This window comes from Vigna unguiculata, chromosome 6 (genome assembly GCF_004118075.2).
Source record: "Vigna unguiculata cultivar IT97K-499-35 chromosome 6, ASM411807v1, whole genome shotgun sequence".
NCBI classification, from domain to species: Eukaryota; Viridiplantae; Streptophyta; class Magnoliopsida; order Fabales; family Fabaceae; genus Vigna; species Vigna unguiculata.
In genome coordinates this window covers 27,062,373-27,080,388 of record NC_040284.1, presented here as the reverse complement: position 1 = coordinate 27,080,388, position 18,016 = coordinate 27,062,373, and the positions used below count along the sequence as shown (strand labels likewise).

Genomic DNA, 18,016 nt, shown 5'->3' with positions numbered 1-18,016 from the left:
CTTTCAATTTAAGTCATACACTACTTCTATAAACTTATCAAATCAAAGTAGATTTTAAACAATCAATATAATCGAACACATCAAATAATTTATTTTCAATCAGATAAACTAATAAACTAATTAATCACCTAAAAAAAGCCTATAAATTAATTACTTCTCTTACGAAATAAATACTTAATAGTTCTTCTATAACTTTGTAGCAAAAACAGATGCTAAAAATGAATGATACCAAGCAATGGAAAATCAGAATCTCTTTTTTAATGAATTCTAAAGTTAAGATTTATAACTAATAACAGGAAACTATTTTTTATTTTTAAAAAATGAAATCTATAAAATACTGCATTATATATTTCATATTTCCATCTAATGTCACTTTAAATTTAAAGATTAACTCATAATGTACTCTGTTGTTAACCTATTATTTCATCATTAATCTTTGCACTAAGTCTCTTGTTTTTTAATTGTATTTTTGACTACTTTAATTATTATCATCATTGTGAGAATGTTCGATCTTAACATACTCATTTTGATTTTGATCCAATAAATATTTATTATAAAACGACGAGTTTCATTCAATATTTGTCATGGATTGTGTCAAGATGATTTTGTTTTACGTATCTATAGACACATAAAGTATTTAATGAATTTGTAGTAAAATATGATAATAAAATTTGAAAAACAAGAACTTGAGTTGATAAAATTTGTAAATAGTAATGGTTAAAGTAATAAAATATAGCATCGAATAAATTTTAATTTAGGTTTAAGCGCAATATTACTGGATCAATAGCATAAATCTGGAGAGCTGGCAGCAAATTAATCTGCAACTGCAGATAAGAAAATAAGAGAAAGGGAAAAGTCAAAAGTCAAAAGTCAATCCCTTCTGACATAACATAACCTATTAACCTTCTAGATGTGGAAGATCAAGACTGAATCTAAATTGTTTTGTTCTCTTGTTTCATTGCTTTTGATTTTTTGTTGAATTAAAATCCTACATACAAATACGTCACAACTGCGCACGCGCTTTGTTGTTTTTCAGATCTATCATCTATGCTCACCTTACCTACAAACAACGGAACTCACCCAACAGTTTAGCGCGTGACCACGTTGACCGTTTGATGATGGCTCCAAATATTTTAAGCACATAATATTTAAAGTCTATGTTTTACAAAGACATCAAATTTTCATCTTAACTATTCACGTGTGAGGTATTTGATACTTTAATTAACTACTTTAAATCTATTTCAAATTAACTTATTTTTTTATTTTTTTATTTACAAGTTAAAAATGATTTTCACAAGTTTGTAATTTTTTAGTCTACAATTTTTTTATTATTTTCTATTTAAATACATTTTTGTCATTATTTTTTTTACCTATTATTGCATATAATATATATATATATATATATATATATATATATAATAAAATTTGTAAAAAATTCAACATAATAATAACACTTTAAATTAAGATTTTTTTTGAGAATACATAAATATTTTAATTTTATTAATATTTATTTGATCTACGAATTCAAATAAATCATATATTATTTTTAGCAAAGAAATAAAAACTCTAAAAAAGTATTTATAATTTAATTATTTTTAAAATATAAAATTTTAATTACATAATAATAATTTTTTTTTCTAAAAAACACAAATTTATTTTTTATGTCATTTTATATTTATTAACTAATTTTACTGAATTTATATACTTTAATAATCTAATTTAGCAATTAAAAATATATAAGTTAACAATTCATTAAATAACAACTAATTTTTCTGTTACAAACTAGTATATCACTTACTAACTATTTTATAGATTCTATTTTTTAATTTATTTTAAAATTCAAATCCAACGCTCTATTTAAAATAAAAGTTACTTTAGTTATTACCCACTTCCTTTGTTTTTATCAACCAAAATATTGAAAGTGACCTAATAACTAATAAATAAACAACTTCTTAGAATTTTGGTCCCGAGAAAGCTACAAATACAGCGAATCAATAGGTATCTACGTTTTTTTAGTTGAGAGTTGACAAATAAATTAAGTGTATGTTTGGGAATAATTAAAAAAAAAACTTATTTATATAAATCTGACAAAAAAGTAATCATTATTAATAATATCTTGATCCATACCTAAAATAAGTAAGTTTTATCTTCTACTAGAAACAAAAGAACAAAAAAAATACAAAAACTTGATCAACCAATTTTAAAATCATTTATCTAAAGTATAACTAAAGTATCAACAGCATAAGATTTTTCATATAATCAATAATCAATTTTAGAATTTAATTAAACATATGATAATCTAAAATTCTCTTATCTTTTCTTAATTATTATATACAATCAGTTAGTTAATAATGTAAAATACATTGCATAAAAAATGGCATGAAATTAAATTGTTTAAAATTTCATCAGACAATTTTTTTCATTATTTTAATATTATAACAAATATATGTAACTTCATTTTAGTTTAACTTTTATATACTTATATAGTTTAGATTTTGCATACTAACAATTTTAAAAAATATTATTGGTATACTTTTAAACTAATTACTATATATTTACGATAATTGATTTTTTGTATTTAAAAAAAGTGTATATATATATATTTTTTTTCTCTCTCTCTCTCATGTTGAGTGCATATTCCTTCACTTGTTTTCTTTGGATGTTTTGTTCTCACTTTTGCATTCAATTGAACTACTTTTTTTATTTGCTTTTTTTTTTTTGCCAAAGCCACCAAAATAATAATAAAATAAAGTTAGAAATATAAATATAAGAAGACGAAGGTGCCTTGTTTGAAGTTTGAAAATGAAACATCGGTGAATTCCAAACTTCTCTTTTTCTTGGCTTACGCGTTGAACTTCCGCCGTCCCCGGTGGTCGCTGACTCCCTCCGACGGCCAAGCTCTGCCGAGGTTAATTTAGGAACCTGTGGCTTACCCTCAGCTTGTTACTACAACACTCTCTGATTCCTTTTCTCTTTCTTCTTCTTGCTGGTGAGTTTCACAGTTCCCAATGGTATTTTTTTTTTTTAGTTTTTATCTTATATGAAATTCTTAGCGGAAAAAAAAAAGCAAAGAATAAAATTGGTGCTTTCATTTATTGCGGATATTGAAGAGGGAGGCGCCTTGAAGTTTTAAATTTTTGCAATTTAATGAAGTGAATAAGTTAATTGGAGTTATGTTATGGTGGTTTGATGCTTAAAGGGAGTAGCTTAGTTAGTTTACTGAAACCTATCTCTAGATTGGGAAAATTTGGCTTCAACACCTTGAAGTGGTTAGGGAGGTGGGTGCAATTGGTTATTGCTAATTTGGTTATTGAAAGTCTTCTTCAGGAGAAAAAAATTGTTTTTGAGTTTTCATTTCAAATAAAAAGGGGCCCAGCTTGGGTGTTGAAATACTTAGGGCTCTTCTTTTCTTTTGGGTGGCTCTTAGAATCGAAGGTAATTGAATCAATGCTTAGGGCTCTTGTTGGTTGTGAGAGCATCTATGTAAAACAAAGAGAGTTGGAGAAAGAAGAATAATGTTTTTAGGGCTGTTTGCAGTCGTTGATATTTTCTAACCAGTCCCCTATATTCAGACGCTTTTTTCAGCTAGCATGCATGGATTAATGTTTTCTTAGGATATTATTTAGCTTCTGACTAGTATCACAACTTGCTTTTTTTGGGTTAAATTCTGTGGCCCCTGCCTCTATATGCTATGCAGTATCTTACGCCCTAATAGTGTCAGATTTTTAACTGGATATAAATAGTGACGCAGCTTTGCGATCTCTACTTAATTTTTGGCTGATTTAGTATTGTGCAATTTTTCTGCACATAGTATGAAAGGAAATTTAATAATACAAGTAACTCGTTTAGCTTGCTTACTTTGCTTTGCTTCTGTTTGCCTTGTCATATCTACAAACAGGAACATACCCTACTATTTCTTGAAATTGACACTTCCAACTCTTTTCAAAGTCATACATAATTCTTCACCTGCATACAAGTAGAAGTCATGTTAATTACCTTTTTAAGCATCCTTGTTTTAATTTTTTGCTATTATCTCTCTATTCTCTGCTTTCATACAATGTGATTGTTAATGGCAGTGATCCGGGTAGATAATTTCTGGTCTTGGTTTATAAATAGATTTTGCTTATGCCATATGATTGTTCTTACTTGATTTAAGTATTTAGGGTATTCACTTAATCTCAGCTTCATCCTTCTGTTGTGCTTTTGTTTCTAGTCATCAGGCATCACAATGATGACACCAGAATCATCAAAGGAGTTGGAAAAACATGCAATCTCAAGTCATCCTACGAGGGGGAATAGTGAATATGTTAGACTTGCCATATCTGATGAACCGAGGGCTGTCGAAAATGAAATACTACGGCCTGTGGCAGTATCGAGAATTAAATCTTTCAGGTGGTGGATGAAAGCCTTTTTCTGGTGCTTTGTCATTGTTGTACTTACTCTAGTTATAGTGAAATGGGGAGTGCCATTTACTTTCGAAAAGGTACTTCCTCCCGCTTTAAGATTGTTCTGGTAACCAGAATTTTTTTTCTTGATATGCGTTCTCTGGGGATGTGGGTTTTGCAATTCCTATTCAGAAATTAATCTATAACATGTTTGACTCTCATGAAGTTTTTTTATATTGATAATTATGTCATGCTGTGCACTTTCGGGCCCCTATTTTTCTCTACCAAAATGTTTTATATGACAAGGATATTTGAAGATTGGCATTTTCCTTGGCATCCCACATGGATGTATTTGGTTACTGTTGTCATTTAGATTAATAGAACTACAAGTTTTTGTGCTCTTTCCTTCTTCACAAATGTTATATGGCATCAGTGTGCCGTTTACTATGTTTTTATCCAGCAAGATGAGAAACTATTAGAGGAGATCAATCAATATAGTAGCTCATGCTGTGAATGCTAATGTGACAAAATTTATATTACTAGAAAGAACAAAGCAGCTTTCTGCACTTGCTGTGTTAGGAAATTCTGCTTCCTCATCCCTCCGTTTGTTTCTTTAAACCTAGTTTGCAGTCGTTTTATAGACCTTATGAGTATCATATCATAAATGTCTTGTGGTTATAAACTTGGAAGTGGTTTGGGAATTGCATCCATATTGATATTTTTGGTATTGCCTATGAACAAGCTTAGACTCAATATTTTAATTCTTGTGGAATAACTTGTACTCTACATGGTTGCTGTTAATTCATATTTTGAACCCAGGTCTTACTAAATTTTCTATTGTAGATAATTTACCCAATCATGGAGTGGGAAGCGACCACTTTTGGCCGTCCAGTTCTTGCCCTTGTACTTGTTGCTTCTCTGGCTTTATTCCCAGTATTTTTTATCCCTTCTGGCCCTTCCATGTGGTTAGCTGGGATGATTTTTGGTTATGGCCTTGGCTTTGTCATAATAATGGTTGGAACAACCATTGGGATGGTCCTCCCTTACTTAATTGGACTAGTTTTCCGTGATCGCATTCATGTAAGTCATTTTGTTTCTCAAGTGACCACAAGTCTAGATTCATGTTTTTTCAGATTTTTGTTCTTACTTTTCTGTTTATACTCTTTATTTATAAATGGTTCAGCAATGGTTAAAGAAATGGCCCAAGAATGCCGCAATGATTAGACTTGCTGGGGAAGGGAATTGGTTCCATCAATTTCAAGTAGTTGCTTTGTTCAGAGTTTCACCTTTTCCGTACACCATTTTCAATTATGCTATAGTTGTGACCAATATGAGGTTTTGGCCGTACTTATGTGGATCAATAGCAGGAATGGTGCCAGAAGCTTTCATTTACATCTACAGGTTTGTGCTTTCTTATTTCGCCTTTGTGCTATGTTTGGAGCTCAATAATTTTCTAAGAGGGGCAGAGTAATTTTTTAGAATACTTACAAAGTGTTTCTTAAATGAAGGCCCCCTCCACCTGTGTTCCTAGATGGTAATGGTTGGAAAAAGAGCTACGATTTCCCTATTTAGATAACTTTTTCCTCAAACAATTATTATAGATGAAGACAAGAAGAAAGAAAAAGAAGGAGTTTGTCTCATAAGTTAAGATTAGTTAAAATAAATTTTCCTTGTTTAAAAAGTGAGATATTTGCATGTCTTGGCAATCCGTCGAAGGGCAAAAGATGGTCAAAGTAAAACTTTGTGAATTTTGTTTGAAAACAGACATGTATGACTTTGTGAATAAAATATTAGCTCATTGATCCAGATATGACTGAATCCATAACTTGTTTTCTTTATCAATGCTAATTAATAAATCTCTGTTTTCCTCATTTGTTAATGGTGGTCAATTTTGAGCAGTGGTCGATTACTGAAGACTTTGGCAGACGCACAGTACGGGAAGCACCAATTGACAACTGTAGAAATTGTGTACAACATAATTTCTTTCATTGTTGCTGTTGTTACCACCATTGCTTTCACTGTTTATGCAAAAAGGGCCCTTAATGAACTCAAGATTGCAGAGGCCAATGAGGAAGCTGCCTCTGTATCAGGGAGTGGTACTCTTGAGATTGAGAAGGGTTCCCATTGAAATAAAATTGCCCGCGATATTAGTGTATATTGATGTATCTAAATTTGGTTTAGGACTACATGCACCATAGTGCTTTTTACCCTCCCTCTTAGGCCTTTTATTCATTGTTGAAATGAGCATGTAGGATAGAAAAGTCTGCAAATGCACCAATCGGGTAGAAATAATAAATTGGAAAGAAAGCTCTACTAACATTTTTTTATTATATAAAAAAATGTGCAATTAATGACATGATTAACGACATGATTTAGTGTAAATTAAACCAAAGAGTGTGTATCTTTAACTTCTGAAATAATATCCTTCTCAGCAGGGATGTGCTAGTTTGGGTGAAGTATTATGGTATTGTCTTCATACTTTTGTTATAAAAAGGTACCCTTTAGACTGCTTCAGGATTGTAGTTTTATATCCATATTTTGTGCGTACCTAATATTAATATTTGATCTTAAAATAAGATAAAACTGTTCATATTTATGGGGAAAAAAGTATGTTTTGAGGAACGTGTAATATAGTGTTTCATTGGGGGGCTTTTTTTATAGCATAAATTTTTAAAAAATTATGCGAATGAAACATAGAGCGAACGTTTATTTATTTTATTTTTTGCGGTTAATTTAAATTTTAATTGCCATAAAATATTTTTATCTTTTTGTTTCATTTTAATTTATCTAAGCAACAAATAGAAACTCTTTTTTGTAAGATGTGAAAAAAAAATGAATTAGATGGTCTAAGATGATTTTGCTGGAGAGAATAAAATGAGAAGTTGCATAAATAATTTACTTCTAATTAAAATGAAATGTGATGTTCAAGAATGCAGTTGAACTGCTGCTGTCTCCCCTTTACAATCATCATGTATTCATGCTAACAACAAATAAAAACCAAATCATAGTATACTTTACAATTAAATCATCATTAAAACCAATTAGTAATGTTGTATTGACACTTCAAATAATCCAACAATCAAGATGAATTCATGCTAGTGGATAACTGATGAAGAGTACACATATTGAGTAAAAAATACCAGGTTTCTGAAATTGTAAGACACTGTCACATTAGTTCTTGAATTGAAGCCAAAAATAAAGTTTTGGAAATGTACATCAATAGTGATATCAATCCAAAAAGTTCAGAAAATCGTGTCAACAAAGTCAATAGTTGTAGGAATTAAAATGGTGGTACATTTTCAAATTTAAAGATTTGTTTCACATTTCAGAAACTTGTCAGTTTTTTTAATTTATAAGATACTAATATGACAGTGTCAAACACTTTCAGGAATAAAGTGAGTGTTTATTCATTAACTGTTGGATGCATTAGGTTTCTCCAAGGGAACAAGTTCAATTGCAGATGTTGCATCTTCCACCATGATTATTGCTTGTTCATCAGTTTGTGTTGATTCTTTGATCATGTAGTTGGAATGCGGTGTATTAAGGGAGTCACTTGAAAGCAACTTCTGAGGCTTGATTTTGCTACCCATCTGCTCTCATTGTGAGGAGATTAAAATCAAGAAGAAAAACACGATTGTATCAGTTTTGATTTGTTCAAACCTTATATTCTACTTTCAAACTAGTTTTTATGAATCCAATGGAGGAAATATGACCTTAGATTATTCAATTACCTGAGTCACTATAGTGTACAAAGGCAAGGTGCTATAACTGCAAAGCACTTGAACAATTACACTGCATCACACATCAGTGAGATTAGAACATAGCACATAAATATAGCAAAAGTATTCAAGTTATGGTTTTCCATTTTCACATTGGAAGAGTACATTACCCCATTATAAGTCTTGGGATAACGTAGGTTATTTTCTCCATAATGCATGAATCAAATCCATATGTGCACTGCATAGGGAATAGTTAAGAGACAGATAAATTATTGTAGTAAAAATGAGTGAGATTTGAAAAGGAAAGCTTATGGATGAAACTCTCACCCAAATCCAGAAGAAAAATGCAATCTCAAAAGAGTTTTGAAACAAAATGAAGTGAAGTAAGTGGAGGACTAGGGGAGGGCTTGTAAACCAGAAATATTCATCTGATGGCTTCACTGATTTGTCATCATCTCCTCCCAACATGTCCATTGAATCCTGATACAAACGAGCGATTATGTGCTCCAACTTTGCCCCCACCAGAAGTAGAAGCTGTTTCATAAGCAAGCTTAGCATAATTCTCATCCATACCAACATCTCATTCTTAATTGATAATGTTAAAACAAATCACCAATTTGATTTCCAAAGCATCACCCTCTCTTCTAAGTACTCTCTGAAGTATTGAATATCCATCAGTTTAGTCTCTAAGTTGATGTATTATACTTCTTTTGTTCTTATTATGGGGTTTTTCCTTACTCATAGGGTCCTTACAGTGACTGTTATTAACTTGATAAATTTATACACATTGTAGGGATTGAATTGAACCTAAGATTTCTTAAGGAAATAATTTAAGTGTGAGTCTCAATCTCACATTGGATAAAAGTAACAAAATTAAACACCATTTAAAAAAGAAAAAAAGACACATAAATCTATTTTCTCGAAGTTTTGGGTTAAAAGTTATGTCAATTCCTTATGTGAGGTAAATTCGAGTTACATATATAATATTTCCCCGATGAACCCCATCTGATAAAAAAGTCATCATATTCTCTCCTAAATAGAATGTCTTCACTATGAGTATAAGATACATAACCACTACACTAAATGTGTTTTACTGATATTTTTACTTAAAGATTCCTTTAGGAGAGAGGGTAATACTTGAAAGATGAAATGGATGGTTTGTTTATAATGTCAACAAAAACATGGTAAGAGAATGTAAGTCACTTACTATCAATGGTAAAAAGGCTAACCAGAAATAAGTGTGCCATCCTGCATAGTAAACTCATAAGCAGGTAGATATAAAACTATATAAGTGTTTACTTTCTACGGAATAAGAGGATCTTAATTAAGCATTTACCTTCAATGTTCAACAGCAAAAACAGCACAACAAAGACCCACAGGTACCAGCTACAATAGTAGGTAAAAAAAATCATGAATAGTTGGCTCATTACAAGGCAATTTTTCTGGCAATGAACTGACATAGATGAGAAGAACTTGTTTGAACTCTTACCTGATACCAACAACTCTTTTGAAGTCTACTTCAAGTGTCCTCAGCATGTAATTATGAAAATTATAGTTGGGATTATTTGAGTAGTGTTTCTGAAAAATGTTACAAGTATCATCATTTGTTTGATGTGCATATGATGAAATAGTTATAATCTTCCAAATGATTAACAATATATAGCATGACTAGATCTTAACCTTGACAAATCCATACCGAAGTGCATAGTAGTCATACATTGTAACAGAGCCATGAAATTGCTTGAAGAATGATATCTGCCCAAACAAACACAAAACTGTATATCCTTAGAGTTTAACCAGCCAAGTGACTTTAATTAAATGAAGCATTTGAAGAAAATATTCTCCTCAAAACCCTGTTACATAAATTTTGAATTTTGACGCATTATTCAATTTAATAAACAGTGTTACTCTCATAGTTTTCTTATTTATTCTAAAAACCTTATCTGCCTAACCTATTCCTATATAGTAAAATAGAATAGTTACTATTGACCATAAAGACATATGTTATTACATATAGTTTTTCTTTTATAGTTACTGGTTTCTTAACTATTAAACAGCGTCCATATTTTTTTTTATATTTTTAAACCTTATCCAAATATAACAAAAGATGAGTTGTGTAAAACAATTTTACACTTTGCCTAACAAAAACAATTTACACTCTCATCCAATCACTAACTTATAACAACTTCCATATGATATATCTATTGATTTTTACAATAATTATCAACAATGTTTTACCAGTGGGAAATGGAGAGAAAAATCCCTATGCATCCTACTTTTACTACTCTCCAATATTGTAGGTTTTTGAACTAAGAAGAGATGAATGATTTGAAGCACTTTAAGTGTAATGAAAAAGGTTACTGCTCTCTCCTTCATTAAAATTCATTCCTTTCACAAACAGACTCCAAAAGTGATAACCGTGATTTCTATTTGATTATAAGTGTATAAAACTGACAATTCATAATCATTAAATTCATACAATAATCATGGAATACATGGAGAATTTCCTAATTAGTGTAACATTCTCACTTTCATGCAAATTGGTTGAGTTTTATAATAAACATATCAGAGTATTCTTATCAAAATCTAGAAGTGCTACTTCTATACGAACTGGTAGAAGTTTACAATTCCAATTTTCTTCATCCTAAAGGTTAAAGTTAGAAGAAGATTGAAAAAGGTTCTGAAGACTTACCAGCCAACTAATAACAGCTGCTTTTCTCCAATATCCTCGATTTTTTTCTTTGAAGAACTCATGTTTATCTATTGCTGCATTTGAGCTAGGAAGTTAGAATCTGAAGAGACAAAAAATTTCATTTTCTTGTATGATCATCTGAATTTAAGATTCAGAGTATAATTTGAACCTGCACTGTGATCTCCATAATGATTCTCCCATACCTTCCATTCTTGCATCTACACCATGTAAATATTAAACCTTAATATGCTGCAAATCATGGGTGGACTATTACTTTTACTAAGAATATATCAACTTCAAGGAATATAATATCATCAACTTATTATATTACCTTTGCACCAGCAAGAAGCATTGTTGTGACACAGAATATTGCGTGTACAACGGCCAATACAAAGATAAAAATGTGAAGCTGATGCAAAGATTCCAATGATAACAGTGGAACCTTACCCTGCATAGGAAAAAAAAGGCATGGATTATAAATATGAATCAAATAGTTTGTTTATATAAGAAAATGTTATTTTGTGATCTTTCCAGCTTTACAGAATTCCAATTTTTTTGTCAGTGACATTGGTAACAACCTTATGCGTACAATGATCTGAACCAGAACCAGTAGACAAAAGCCTCCTTCTGTTTATTATAGCATCATAGTATATCTGATGATGCCCTGAACCTTGTGAAGACTTATGAGGCCTTTTGCATGGAAGCATTTGGGTTGCAAGGTTTGGTGAGATGCAAATGTCGCTTATTAAACCTTGAAAGACGGTTAATAGAAGGGAAATGAACCCTAAAAGCATCAATTCTGGTGAAACAAAAAAACACAGGCTACACACTGATCAGGCTAAAGAATGACATGTTACATTGGACATTTATAGAAGTATCATAAATTATACATAGTGGATGAAGTTGAAACTGAAGAAACTACCTTCTTCCAATTTTGTTAAGACTTCATACAATGCTTTCTGACCTTTTTTCTTTAGGTACTGTAACATTGAACCGAACAAACAACTCATCATGAACGAAAGGAATTAAGACATACTACAAAGAAAATCATTACGTAACAAGAATAATACAACTGTGAATTGAGAGATGTGAGTTTACATTTCCGAGTTTGTGAAGGGCACGCTCAACACAAAGAGAGATGAAAACAATTATGGAGCAAACAACCGCAACAATCCATGTTGGTGTATATTCCAGAGAGTGGTTAAGTTCTTCTGTCATGTTTGCACTTTTGTTAACAAAACAACTCTTTCTGTTCAATATATATTTTGGCTTGAAAGTGATGGTGGTCAAGGTAATGATATTCTACATGGTGCAGAATTGATGCAAGCCACAGCAAGCAAGGAATGTTTCCCAACTTATCAAGGTATCAAGACAAATAAATGAAGTTGGCATGCATAAAAGGTGGAACCAGATTCAAAGTGCTGGTCACGGAGTAGCGTGCAAGATTTGCTAATAAAGATAGCTGTTCACAACCTTGCAAATTCACATTACGACGACAAAAAAGAATCGAAAGTACATTTTGAAGTGTAACGTTGATTTTTGTGTTTTACGGAGAAAGTGCAGCACCGTGGAGCATAAAAAAAATGTACTGTTGTCAAAATCATACGATTGAATAGTGTGCCACTTGTTTCTCTTTTTCGTGTCGTTGTCTCTTGATAGTGTTCGAAGTACACATACAAAAGGCAAGGTTATTTAAGAGGATGGTTTCTAGCAGTTAAAATTATGATTGTGCATGGCTAGATCCACTAGTAGAGCCTTTTAGAACAGCTTAAATGGCTACCTCACAAAATAGAAAGAAGAAAAAAGAACCCAGCCTTAATGAGAAAAAAATAAAAGACTAAACGAAAATAGATAGCATGGAAGACAAATATTGAGAAAAACTGTGAATGCATTAGATGAAACTGTCAAACAATTACAAGCTGTTCAGTTTATGTTTAAAGAATACAAGATTTGATTTGATTTAGATACATATATACTATGTGTATCACAAAAATTTAAAGAGACACACTCTCAAGTACCCACTCTATCAATTCTTAATCTTGGATCAATCATTGGCTCCAGGCAGCTAGCTATATATTCATTAGGCCAAGCTCCACTACACTTCCATTTCTCCAAGCTTTTCTCTGCAAAATTACCTTGATCTTCCAGTTGATACAAATTGAAGGTTACACGTCACTCAAATCATCAGGGGTACTTGCTGGAAAGAAATAACCAATGGCAGGGTGAACTTATGGTTTCCAAGGTGCTGGAGGTGGCGGTGGCGTGGGAAACATAGGGGGAACAGCAGAGAAAATGGTATTTTTGTCAATTGATGTGCTCTTGTCGCCTGACAATGCCACTAGTGCCGCAACTAAACCAGCATTTCCGGCAAGAGTTGGCTCTGTGTAATTGTAGTTTGAACGAACATCATGGAAGCCATCATGCTTGTCAGGACCAGCGACCATGGCACCAACAATTGTATTTGGGTTTGGCTTGGAAGAATCCCTCCATTTCCATCCACCTTTACAGCTATATTTGACCTTGTTCTTTGGAATAGATGCACCTCTATGGTGGACATGTTTTGGATAGTGATCACCAAAACCTACAATATAGCTCATTTTCCTCGGATTTTTCCCAAGAATGTAATCAATCTGCAAAACCGCGCACAAAGGAAAAGAAAAATTAACCCTGGCACCTCATAGTGATAACAATAATATGAGGGATTTGGATCCCATACATATCTGGAAGGAAATACCACATACCTGGGTCTTGGCAAAGTTACGGAGCACATCTGTTGAAAAGAAATTAGGTCCACAATACCATCCAGGTGTATCAGCAGCATCAAGATAATCACTATATAGGGCAGCCAAAAAGGCAGCATTGACAACATATTGCAGAGGCTGAGGCCTACCATGGTTTAATTGAATCAAGCCACCTGAGTGCAAAAAATACCAACATTTACATCACAGAATGGTAATCAGAAAGTCATGATTCTGATGTGACTGGTGGAAAGGTTTGAAGTAAGAATTGTTACCTTTGGTTCTATTAAAGCTTGTGAAAACTGGAAGATAGGAGCACATGATTATGCTTGTCTGATTGTGAAAGGTCCTCAAAATTTCTTCATATGGATAGCCAGGACTCAAGAACAACCTCAAACGACTCAGAAGAACCTGAATAATGAAAGATCAAATCAATCAAATGAATTTTCACTAAAATTGCCAAAACCTGCAAGGTGTGGCACAAAGATCACGTGCAAGGGAACATATCGGGAAGGCCAGGAAAGACAGCATATTTGAGAACAAAATTAATGCTAACAAGAAGATCTGAACGCAGACAAGCATTGGCAGAACTCATGACACTTACAAAGGTAAATAATCCAAGATTAGTAGCAATAATACCAGATATATAAGAGATGTATTTCCGATTTAGGAATTACTAGCCAGACATCTAGTTTAGAACTCGACTTCTTTGCTACTAAAGGACAAAGTATTTAAAACCACACAGCATCCACCATAAACACTACAACTTTAAGACAACTATTATCAAACTAAGATGTTTTCTTGAAAAATGAAAAAGTGAAGAAAAAAACTTAGAAATTCATCATCATGACTTTAACTTCTAGCTATTGTTTGTTCATGTTAATCCAGCTTCCAAATGACAAACCAAGATAACTAGAGCATAATATAGATATACACACAAAGACGTAATAAAGAATCCCTACAAAATTACCTGAGCACCAGCAAGTTTGTTATCCCAGCTGAGGACCCCATAATCAGGGCCTCCCCAGAAGGCACCAGCATGCTTGGCCAGGCCAGGAGCAGTAGCAAGCTTAAGGTATGACGAATTTCCAGTTGCAAAGTACATCCATGCACCTCCCCAAACATATTCATCCCAGTAACTGGTTGAGTTATAAAATATTGCAGCTTCCGAACTCCCAGCACTGTATCTACCTCTCTGATCCCTCGAAAACTTGAAGAGCGTGGTTGCACCATGCACCAGTTTCTTGGAATAGGCCTTATTGTCCTTGAAAACAATGGAAGCAGAAGCCAAGGCAGCAGCCATCTCAGCGGCAAGATCTGAACAACTCTGGCATTCAATCACAGGGCGTTCATAGTCCATGTCCTCCGGACGCATCCAGCAATAGTGATCGTTGGGAGCACTCCCACCAGAAGTATCTCCTGACCCAACCTGTTAAACAAGCCCAAAAAACAATAATTGGCACACATCCTATTCCATACTCCACACCCCACAACAGAATTCTAGTCCATCAACCTAACTTTTCTTCTCAAACCACTCAAAATTGCAACTGCATCATCCCCATTTATCCACAACTCCCCAAATACCAAAAATCGCTAGATGCAACAAACGTGTGACTTCGAGCACAATTTAAATCCTCGATCCATTCTAAAGTATGGATCGACCATATTTGCACACAATTTCCCACAACATCAAGGATCAACCACTAGAACGAAACTTATGAAGCAAATGACTTGACGTGAGAAATGAAGAATGAAGAATGAAGAATGAAGCAAAAAGAAAAAGAAAAAGGGGTGTGGTTGGATACCTGAGCAGCAAGTGAGGTGATGGTGTCAGCAGTACTATTGAAACTCTTGAGAAAATAATCAGCACCCCACTTAATGATCTCCTTAACATGATCAAGCTCCCCAGCAGCCTCATACTTTGCACTATACTCAATCACACTCCAACTCAACATAGAAATGGAAAACGCAGCAGGAAAGTTAAACTTGATAGCATCCCCGGCATCGTAGAACCCACCCACCAGATCCTTAATCGCAGAAGAAGTAGCAGAAGACTTCCCATCTTGCATACCCGAGTTCCCCCTCCAAGACACATTGTTATGCTTCGGCAACTTCCCCGCTGCAACACCAACAAACACAAGCAGTTCAGACAAGTTAGTTACGTGTACTAAACAAACAATGATGCCACGAACACGATTGCTCCATCAGGGATCTCAGTTGCTTACATCTCTGGGCGTTGAAGAACATCAGGGCCTTGTGAAGGGCGAGCGTGTAGTTGTCGGGAGGCGGGTGTTTGTGGTGGTGGCGAGGGACCGTGTTCACGATAAGCGCGATGAATCCGGCGAGGAATGCGGCGAAGAGAACCGTGCCCACGGTCCATACGAAGATCTTGCGGCTGACGATGATGCAGCCGAGATCCACGTACTTCTTCTTCTTCTGTTCGCCGGGTCCCAGGAGCCAACTCTGCTGCGTCTCGTCTAAGGGCCGCGACAGCGCCGCCCTGTCCAAGTCCTGCAGGTTCCGGCTCCGCTCCTCCTCCGTGGCGGAGTCCGTCGCATTGATCTCCAACGGCCCACCCCACGGATCTCTACCGTACATTCTCGCTCTTTCTGTTTTTTCACTCCAACGATGCCACCGACACAACACACAACACAACACTGTTTCTTCGAATCACCGAACTCAGAGGTTTCGCTGCTTAGTATTAGTAGGACTGCGTGTGTTGTGCTGGTGCTTGCTGTCCTTTTTCGTTCCTTTTTTTTATATATATCTTTTTTTTATCTTCTTATTTATTTTTCGGACTATTTTGTTTAATAATTATTTAACACGTTGAAAAACCTAAACTTAATCGCTGGTATTTGATTATTTTATTTTGAATTGGTGGAAATGGAAATTTTTAGTTGAAAAGATTGCGTGTCTGGTAGTGACGGTGCTTGGCTTTTTCTTATGATAGTTATAGTAATGATAATTATTATTCGTCATTAATTAATTATGCGTTGGGGTTTTGCTTTCATTTTTCTAATTTGTTTTAGTTTTTTTTAATTACTACATGAAAGATTTTGGTTTGGGAAATTGTATTAATTAGGTTTGAGACACTGACGTGTCTACCGCCGACGCTGACAGACTGTCCGCAAATCCAACGCACCTCGCTCACACAAGTCATTCACCACAATAATAACAAAAAAAGGTTAAAAATAAAATTTAAATAAATTTGATTGAAAAAAAAAATTACAGTAGAAATCCTCAGAAGTGTTTACTTTGTAGCTACTCTTTTGATATGACTTTTTTTTTATGGATAATAAAATTGATAGGGTTGCTGAGATGAAGGGAATGTGTCACGTGCATTGATACCTAGCCAATCCAATTAGGGCAATATAAAAACATCATGTGTTGTGTTCGTTCTGATGCCAATTACGATCCCTATAAAGAACAAAGTACTAATTTGTGATTAACATGTTAGTTATGGAATTTAAAACTAAATAAAAAAAATGATGGTTGGTGAACGTGGCATTTCTTTATGTGTGGTGGTGTAGTGTTCAACCAAGAGAAGAGGTTTTGTTTGCCGACACATGCTGTTTCACCATCTCTCGCTTTCTCTTCCGTCGGTTTTACATTTTTTTAGGGTTAAATTCGTTCTTTTTCCTTAACTTTAATAAATTTTAAAATTAGTTTATTTTAAACTTTAAATCAATTTAATCTTTAATCTTTCAAAATATGTAAATTTAATATTTAAATCAAATTTTGGTAAGTTTAATTGATGTTTTGTACGCATCTAACAATTGTATTTGAGTTGTTTATACTGTTTAACATATTTTTATTTTGATGTTAAGTCAAATATTATTATAAAACGCGTTTGAAATGTTAAATAAATTTAACAAAATTTAATTAAAATGAATAAATCCACGTATTTTAAGATATGAAAGATTAAATTGATCTAAAGTTTCAAAATTGACTAATTCTAAAATTGACTAATTCCAAAATTCACTAAAAATTAAGATCAAAAATATATTTAACCATTTTTTTAATTAGTTTTACTTTTATCGATGACTAATTTTAATTAGGTGTTAAATAAAGTTAAACATAGATGAAATATCAATGAAGTCATTTGTTAATTATACTTTCTGTACAAGAAAACTGGGGTATAAAAAAGTTAGTTTTGTATTGTATGGTATTGTACGTATACATGCTTTATTTATACACATACATAGGGTAGTTGGTTTTGTATTTTAATCCCTTTCTTTATTGTTGAGGTGGGCCAAACATGAAGGAAACTATTAATGTTTGGTCTGCTAATATTCTCTTGGTGTTGCTTTACGTAATTCCTTTACCATTTCTTTTTATTGTGTTATAGGTGTGGTGTCACAACTTTACCATTAGCTAATTTTTACTCACAAATTTAAGTAACTATTTTTAACATTTTTTTTTTTTAGATTTAATTTTTGTATACATAGGATTGGGATATGAAACTTTATCCAAAAAATGTGA

At 33.1% G+C, this 18,016-nt stretch overlaps 3 protein-coding genes across 4 annotated transcripts; 1 reads left to right on the top strand and 2 right to left on the bottom strand.

The window, feature by feature from the left end:
- The first annotated feature begins 2,771 nt into the window (after positions 1–2,771).
- Positions 2,772–6,841, top strand: LOC114186832 (transmembrane protein 64). The gene is made up of 5 exons (XM_028074876.1): positions 2,772–2,989; positions 4,214–4,483; positions 5,229–5,465; positions 5,569–5,786; positions 6,285–6,841. Exons 2-5 carry the CDS (start codon positions 4,229–4,231, stop codon positions 6,511–6,513), a joined length of 939 nt encoding a protein of 312 aa, XP_027930677.1. The 5' UTR covers positions 2,772–2,989; positions 4,214–4,228; the 3' UTR covers positions 6,514–6,841.
- Positions 6,842–7,260: 419 nt separating this feature from the next.
- Positions 7,261–12,281, bottom strand: LOC114188785 (MLO-like protein 13). Of its 2 annotated transcripts, XM_028077424.1 has the most exons (14): positions 11,895–12,277; positions 11,719–11,776; positions 11,375–11,595; positions 11,128–11,244; positions 10,966–11,014; positions 10,797–10,870; positions 9,785–9,859; positions 9,594–9,682; positions 9,441–9,490; positions 9,312–9,352; positions 8,432–8,638; positions 8,275–8,342; positions 8,117–8,177; positions 7,261–7,975 (listed from the first exon to the last, which is right to left on the bottom strand). In XM_028077424.1, the coding sequence occupies exons 1-14, from the start codon at positions 12,012–12,014 to the stop codon at positions 7,796–7,798; spliced, it is 1,410 nt and encodes a 469-aa protein (XP_027933225.1). In that variant the 5' UTR covers positions 12,015–12,277; the 3' UTR covers positions 7,261–7,795. The 2 variants fall into 2 exon arrangements, with proteins under 2 accessions (XP_027933225.1, XP_027933227.1); XM_028077426.1 differs by lacking the exons at positions 7,261–7,975; positions 8,117–8,177 and having other exon boundaries at positions 8,271–8,342; positions 11,895–12,281.
- Positions 12,282–12,666: 385 nt separating this feature from the next.
- LOC114188068 (endoglucanase 25-like) lies at positions 12,667–16,261 on the bottom strand. Its single transcript, XM_028076570.1, has 6 exons — positions 15,760–16,261; positions 15,340–15,653; positions 14,505–14,963; positions 13,810–13,945; positions 13,538–13,710; positions 12,667–13,426 (listed from the first exon to the last, which is right to left on the bottom strand). The coding sequence occupies exons 1-6, from the start codon at positions 16,130–16,132 to the stop codon at positions 13,025–13,027; spliced, it is 1,857 nt and encodes a 618-aa protein (XP_027932371.1). The 5' UTR covers positions 16,133–16,261; the 3' UTR covers positions 12,667–13,024.
- Positions 16,262–18,016: the final 1,755 nt, after the last annotated feature.

Coding starts and splice junctions, on each gene's coding strand:
- LOC114186832 (XM_028074876.1), top strand. CDS start 4,229: ATGATGACACCAGAATCATCAAAGGAGTTGGAAAAACATGCAATCTCA. Junction 4,484..5,228: donor TGCCATTTACTTTCGAAAAG/GTACTTCCTCCC, acceptor TTTCTATTGTAG/ATAATTTACCCAATCATGGA. Junction 5,466..5,568: donor TTTTCCGTGATCGCATTCAT/GTAAGTCATTTT, acceptor TAAATGGTTCAG/CAATGGTTAAAGAAATGGCC.
- LOC114188785 (XM_028077424.1), bottom strand. CDS start 12,014: ATGACAGAAGAACTTAACCACTCTCTGGAATATACACCAACATGGATT. Junction 11,596..11,718: donor CTTAACAAAATTGGAAGAAG/GTAGTTTCTTCA, acceptor TTGTTTCACCAG/AATTGATGCTTTTAGGGTTC. Junction 9,860..10,796: donor CAGCTGTTATTAGTTGGCTG/GTAAGTCTTCAG, acceptor TTGTTTGGGCAG/ATATCATTCTTCAAGCAATT.
- LOC114188068 (XM_028076570.1), bottom strand. CDS start 16,132: ATGTACGGTAGAGATCCGTGGGGTGGGCCGTTGGAGATCAATGCGACG. Junction 15,654..15,759: donor GTTCTTCAACGCCCAGAGAT/GTAAGCAACTGA, acceptor TTGGTGTTGCAG/CGGGGAAGTTGCCGAAGCAT. Junction 13,946..14,504: donor ACAAACTTGCTGGTGCTCAG/GTAATTTTGTAG, acceptor TTCATTATTCAG/GTTCTTCTGAGTCGTTTGAG.